The following is a 7,518-nucleotide window of genomic DNA, read 5'->3' on the forward strand; positions in this document are numbered from 1 at the left end:
TTAGCATAATGTTATCTAGCAACATCTGTGTGGTTACAAATGGTAATATTTCATTCTCTTTAATGGCTGAGTAATATTTCATTTTATAAATCCTGACCATATCCTTATCATTTACTATATTTTTAATATAATTTATTATATATTTAAATATATAGATATTATATATAAGTATATAATTATGTATTATATGATATATATTTAAATTTGTATTTTAATTAAATCTTTATTAAAATAATAAAACTTATGGGCTGTATGTTATTGATATAGTTTGAACAATGAATAGCATAATCAGACAAGGGATCAGAAAACCCTACCCTTAGCATTTTGCGATATTAACTACTCAATAGTAGTAATAAACTGAGGAGATCAAGATTTTATAATGAAAGACATTCCATATATACAAAGGTCAACTTTGTAAAGTGTAAGGAAACATGTTTAAAGAAAATATTTAAGGTATTTTATATTTTTATGGGTCATATCTTTCATTTTTATCCCTTTTGCTTTCCAGGTCAAACATCATTTCTAGGAAATGGCCAATTACACCAAAGTGACTGAGTTTCTCCTCATGGGCTTTGCTGACAGGTGGGAGCTAAGGTTCTTGCCCTTCATGCTATTCCTGCTGATGTTCCTGGCCACCCTCACAGGGAACTTTCTTGTTGTCAGTGCTGCCACTCTTGACAAGAACCTTCACACACCCATGTACTTCTTCCTCAGGAATCTGTCCGTCTTAGACATGTGCTACATTTCTGTCACCATCCCCAATGCCTGTATCAACTATGTCACTAATAACTGGGCCATTTCAATGGCGGGGTGTGTGACTCAGATCTTCTTGGTCATTTATTTTGCATTTGTGGAGCTTCTGCTCCTCACCATCATGGCCCGTGACCGCTATGTGGCCATCTGCCAGCCCCTGCACTACTCCATCATTATGAACCACCAGTTCTGTGTGCAAGCGACACTATTTTCACTACTCAGTGGTCTTGCCTACGCAGCTGTGCACACAGGTAGCACATTCCGGCTGTCCTTCTGTCAGTCCAACGTGGTCCATCAGTTCTTCTGTGATGTCCCCTCTCTGCTGAGCCTCTCCTGCTCTGACACCTTCAGCAATTTCCTCTTACTTACGGTTTCTATTGTTGCGGTTGGTGGTAGTTGCTTTATTTTTATTACCATATCATACATTCAAATATTTTCCACCGTGTTGAAGTTTCCACCCAGAGAGCGAGGCAAGGCCTTTTCCACGTGTGTCCCTCACATCCTGGTGGTGTCTGTCTTCCTCAGCTCTATTGCCTCCGTGTACCTGAAGCCTTCAGCAACTTCTGAAACCATCCAGGGCATGATTCTTTCCGTATTTTACACCATAGTTCCTCCTTTCTTGAATCCCATCATCTACAGTCTTAGAAACAAACAGGTAAAAGAAGCTGTCAGGAAAACAGTATTTTTTTTCCTGGAAAGTAAGAGTTCAATTTCAGGTTCATCCCAAGTCACTGAATGATGTACAAATTTCTAGAAAACAACTGTCTTACTGAGTTTTATGTATTAGGCTGCTCACTATAAAATCACTCATTTAGTATCTGTGTAATTAACTTATAAAATTTATTTTGTTTTATACTACCCCTTCCATTTATCATTTGTAATACAAAATATTCAACCGTTGGTTTTAATGATTGGATATAACCATAGATATTGATAGCATCATTTTAGATATATGTTTAGGATTCAACAAATATTAACAATACCAATAATGCCTCAAAAGAATCCTAAGAAATGAAGTATGCATATGTATGATAGGCTCTATTATGTGAATTTATCCAACGAAATGTGAAATAAATATATAAATAATATTGTCTTAAATTATAGGAATTTATGCATTTGGATATTAATAATTATAGTTCATGACATATAATCTAACAAGATATAGTTCATGACATATCTGGAATTAAAACTATATAAATGATTGTGGGGAAAATAGAAGTTCATATGTCCAGGATCCTCACCTGACCCTAAAGTACTTGATGATATACCCCGCCTACTGTTAGGTTAATGCTCCCATACTCTAGGCGATGAGCTATTACTGACTGAGTCACTATATAGAGCTTTGCCCAGTGCTCTGGGTAGAGGCAGAGACAGAGGTGGATTACAGACCTGCAGACTGCTGGGTGCAGATGGGATTCTAGTGCTCAACCTACTGCCAGGATAATAAGGAAGGAATAAGTCCTTTTACCCAGAAGTGTCCCATTGTCATTCCTCAGTCTCACTGAATCCGTAGTGAACTTGCCCAGAGCTGAAACCCATCGGCAAGACAATATGTACGCAGAAAGTGAAAAAAAAAAAACATCTATAAAGAGAAAACTAAGAGAAGTGTGATTTTACCCTCCTGATTAATAGGAGTGGAAAATTTTCCTATTTGTTGATAGAAACCATCATGTCCTTTGTTTGTGGTTTGCAATTATTTTATTATACCATCGTTTAAGGGATAAACATTACTGTGTGGACACAGGTCATTGTTCTTTAAACTCACTGTAAATTTGTTACTTCTTGTATATTTTCTGGGCGTCAGACCCTTCCACAATTCTTCAATGATGATAAAAAATTAGGTTACTTTTCGTGACACTATTAAGCTTTATCTGTACACGTAATCTAAAATCTTTTGTAATGATTCCCTTGTCTTGGATGGAAAAGTGAGTCTTCCCTAAATTTTTTTTCTAAGCTACTATATACTTTTTCCTCATTCACAACCACTGTGGCACAGACAAAAGACTAACTTACACAAGAAGTTTAGATATTAAACACATTTGTTTAAAAGCCATGAATATGAGAGAGAAGTAGAAGAGATGGCAGAGTAGGAAGGCAAGTTGGAAAACTCCACCCACAAACGCACCAAGGAATCGGTAAGAGCAAATTCAACTAACACTGAAAATGACCTGGAGACTGCAGAGCATATCATCTATACCTGGTAAAGAAGACCACACTGAGAAGTGTAGAGTGACAGAGCTGCAATCAATCAGGACCCAATCCCTTTTCCCATCTCAGCCCACAGCTGGGAGGGAGAGGAATGGAGCTGGAAAGGGATAAGCACCCAGGAATCATGCACACCTGGTCCTGGAGATCTGCTCTGGGAACACAGTCCACATTCCATTCCATTTGGCTTTGGTGATTAATGGGGCTGGACACCAGGGAGAGTTGAAGCCTCTGAGAGGCTGAGACTCCTGTCACTTGTGGAAGACAGGCACACTCTTGGGCTGTGCTGAGACCCAACACAGAGGCAGTAGTTTGAAAGATTTACCAGGAGTGGAAAGTGTGCCAGAGTGGAGGGGGTTGGAGGGAGCTCAATCTGGAGGAGAAAGTGCAGGTGGACATTGCTTCTCCAGGTTTCCCTCAGCCCGCCTGGTCAGGTGCTCATGGGAGTCAGAACAAACCAAGCAGAAGCACCTCCTGGCACACAAAGGACAGCTGAAGTGAGATGTCAGTCCCTATTGACAGAGATCAGCTCCTGCTGGCAGACAGGCAGAAAGGTGGCCCTGCCCACAAGCCACCAGCAGCACCTGGGGCTCCACCACAGGAGAAGCAGGCATCAGTGAGAAAAGTCCTGAGCTTCTGGGCACCTCAGGATGCCTTCTTCATGAAGCCATTACTTCCTAGACCAGAGGCATGAAGGGTTCATCTAATACAAAGGAAGAAACACAGAAACCCAGAAAAAAGGAGGAGGCAGAGGAATGTGTTCCAAGCAAAAGAACAAAATTAAATAGGAGAAAGAAGGCTAAACAAAGCAGATCACCAATCTTCTTGATAAATATTTCAAAGTAATAGTCATAAGGATGTTTAGTGACCTGAGAAATGTATTCATTATGTCAGTGAGAACTTCAACAAAGAAATAGAACATTTGAAAGGGAACAACTCAGAGCTGAAGAATACAGTAACTGAAATGAAATATAGAATGGAGGAAATGAATAACAGGTTGCTGCAAGTAGAGGAGGCAGTCAATGAGATGGAAACTAGAAAACAGGAAAACAACCAAATTGAAGAACAGAGAGGAAAAGGATTTAAAAATATGAGAAGATGCTAAGAGAGCCTGTGTGACAACTCCAAATGAAACAATATTCACCGAGTAGAGGTCCTGGAAGGAGGAGAGACAAAGAAGTAGAAAGTCACTTTGAAGAAATAATAATTGAAAACTTCCTCAGTTTGAGGAAGGAAATAGACACCCAGGTTCTGGAAGTGCAGAGAGTCCCTAACAAAATGAACACCAGGAAGACAACACTAAGACCTAGAGTTATTAAAATGGCAAAATTAAAGATAGAGAATCTCAAAAGCAGCAAGAGAGAGGCAGACATTTACATATAAGGGAAACTCCTCAGGCTATCAGCATATTTCTCAGACATCTAAAGGCCAGAAGGGAGAGGCATAAAATATTTAATGTATTGAAAGGGAAGAAAGAATCTACAACCAAGAATCCTCTACCCAGCTATTCAGAATTGAAGGAGAGATTAAATTTTTCCCAGATTAACAAAAGTTAAAAAATATTCACCACCACTAAACTAGCCTTACAGGATATGCTAAAGGGACTCCTGTAGATAGAAATGTCCTTAAGCCTAAATATTTTTCATCAGTGAAAATAAATCTACAGTAAAGATAGTAGACCAATTACTTACTAAGCAAGTATGAAGATAAAAAGAAAAGACAAAAGTAGTAAAATTGACTATACAGGAAATAAGCCAATGGATACACCAAATAAGCAGATTATGACATCTTATAACTAAAGTGAAGAGGAGGAAGATGAATAAAAACGAGGTACTTTCCCATTGTGCTTGAACTAGATTGACCATCAACTTAACATAAATTCATATATTTAGGAAACTATAATCCCTAGAATAACCACAAACCTAAAGCCTATAGTAGAAACAAAAATGTTTTTTAAATGAATCCATAACACTTAAGGAAACCATCCCCAGCTGCAGTGAAAGGAAGATCGCTTAGGTCTGCTCAGGAAACCCCCACCAGGAGAAAGTCAGAAGCAACGACTCAGGTGTCTCAAGATGAAATGTTTTTACAACTCCTTTGAAGTGGATTTCCTAGAGAACAAACTGATGGGGTCTCTGCTAAGGAGCTGTGGGATATGCATAAAAAGGGCCAGGTGTTCATAAAGCAATAACAAAAATGCTCATTGCTCTCTATTTCCCAAAGGGCTGATGACTCCACCCACATTTCCACTGGAATCAAACCTTGTTAGCCTTGACCCTGCTGAGGTGTGGCCCTCAGCCACCCACTAAAGGATTTGATTCTGACAGTTCTCTATTTGAGTGGCAAATAGGAAAAGTCCCTGTTACCTCTTGGGCCTGATGTAATATGAGGTCCATATAAAAGTTGTTATATATTGGCAAAATGGATCTAAATTACTAATGAGGGCTTTAACAGGTACAGGGGTGGAAGCCTCATTAATCTACAGGAATCTTAAATGGTTTAAAGGAGAAAAAGTAATAATAACTGGATTAGGAGGCAAATTCAAGCTACTCAAACCCAAGTAATGATGAAGATAGGTCAATTGCCTTAATAAAAAGGTGTACTGTCATTATATTTCCTACTAGAGAATTTATTTTTGGTATTTATATATTAACAGGAATGACTCTTACTTTAGAAAATGAAATGATCAGTTTGGAGCAAAATTGCCAAAATATGCTTACCCTATTTTGGTAGGAAAATTGCTAATGAACCCTGTTGACATTCCCGCTACTTCTGTGATAAATTTAAAACAATATAGGATACCTGGAGGGCAAACTGAGATTTCTAACATGATTGCTGACCTTGTAGATACTACTAAGTGGAAGAATCCTGAATGACCTGTAAAAGTGGTGATGGATCTTGGAGAATGATGATAGATTATAGATCTCTAAATAAAATAACTCCACTCCACACTGCTGCCATGCCTGACACTGTAACTTTAATAGAAAGGATTTAGGTGCATCCTGGAATTTGGTATGCTGTAATAGATTTAGCAAATGCCTTATTCACCAGTCCTATAAGTAAGGAAACCTGGGAACAACTTGCCTTCAGTTGGAAAGGTAGACAATTTACTTTCACTTGCTTGACACGAGGATATATCCATGGTCCCACAGTTTGCCACCAGAACATGGCAGAACACTTAGATTCACTCCTGCTGGCTTCCAGTGCACAGTTAGCCCATTACATAGATGATATTTTGCTTCAGGGCCACACAGAATCACAAGTACACAAGGCTTTAGAAACATGTATTCAACATGAAAGCTAAAGGATGGGAAGTAAGTTCCTCAAAAACTCAAGGGCTGGCTCAGAATGTAAGGCTTCTTGGTGTTCAGTGGTTCAAAGGACTCATGTCACTGTTTCATATGACGCAGGTAACAAACTGCCACCTTGAGCGATGGTATAACTCTCCTACTGATGAGCAGGCATGGAGACATACACCCATGTGACTGCAGGTGAAGAGGAACTTCAAAGTTTGGCAATATGGGCCCATCAAAAATGTGGACATTTGGAAGAAAAAGCAACTTACAGGTGGGCTATTGATAGAGAGACAGCTTTGATCTTGTGTACAATTGAAGATATCATATCTCAATGCCCTGTTTGCCACCACCTGAAGCCACAACCCTTACCCCAGGTAATTAAAGGACAAATAGAAAGGGGAAAATAGCCTGGACAAATTTAGCAAATGGATGATATTGGTACTCTGTTATGTTATAAAGGACATCAATATTTATGGTCTGCTGTCAACACCTATTCTGGATATTTAATTGTGATTCCCTTTGGGAAAGCCACAGAGCAGAACATTATAAAGACATTAGAAATAATAGATCTATATTACAGGGTACCCCTAGAAATGCAAAGTGACAATCGTTCTCATTTTAAAGGAAAATCAATACAAGAATATGCTAAACAACATAACATTCATTGGGTCTTTCATATCCCATAGTGCCCAGAGGCCAACAGTCTTATTGAAAGAATGAACGGCCTATTAAAGAAATAATTGTGTCAGTCAGGAATCAATCATGTCAAAAATGGAAAGATCATTTATATGATGCTTTATTGATTCTAAGTAATCACTTTGGTAACACTGAGACACCCCTAATGCAGATGGTAACTCCATATTTACAAATAAATACTCAACAAGTTAAGCCCTCTACTATTGCCTATTGGGAATGTATCAAAAGAACTATGAAGCCATTTAGGGATAGCCCTGGAGTGGCTGGTCTTGATTTATATTCACTCCAAGAGGAATGAATTCAGGTGTCAACTATTGAAGTTTTTGCTACTGGTATTGGCATAAAATGCCCCCTGATTATTTTGGACTTATTGCCCTCTGCAGTGGCCTACCCTCAAAAAGGGTTTATGTGCTAGGATGGATAATTGATAGTGATTATCAAGGAGAAATTAAAGTCCTACAGAATTAGGAATAGTCAATTTCCTTTTCAAAAGGGGTATCATTTTTCCCAGCTACTAATCCTTCCCTATTTCCATGGTGAACCCAGTGGTAACTACTAGGGGAGAAAA

At 38.7% G+C, this 7,518-nt stretch overlaps 1 protein-coding gene across 1 annotated transcript; it reads left to right on the top strand.

Annotated features, from left to right (window-relative positions):
- The first annotated feature begins 529 nt into the window (after window positions 1-529).
- Window positions 530-1,492, top strand: LOC108404017 (olfactory receptor 14C36-like). The gene has a single exon (XM_017671412.3). It carries the CDS (start codon window positions 530-532, stop codon window positions 1,490-1,492), a length of 963 nt encoding a protein of 320 aa, XP_017526901.3.
- Window positions 1,493-7,518: the final 6,026 nt, after the last annotated feature.

Source organism: Manis javanica, chromosome 14, assembly GCF_040802235.1.
Source record: "Manis javanica isolate MJ-LG chromosome 14, MJ_LKY, whole genome shotgun sequence".
NCBI classification, from domain to species: domain Eukaryota; kingdom Metazoa; phylum Chordata; class Mammalia; order Pholidota; family Manidae; genus Manis; species Manis javanica.

Bases quoted from the DNA above. Each gene is read 5' to 3' on its own strand.
- LOC108404017 (XM_017671412.3), top strand. From the start codon at position 530: ATGGCCAATTACACCAAAGTGACTGAGTTTCTCCTCATGGGCTTTGCT.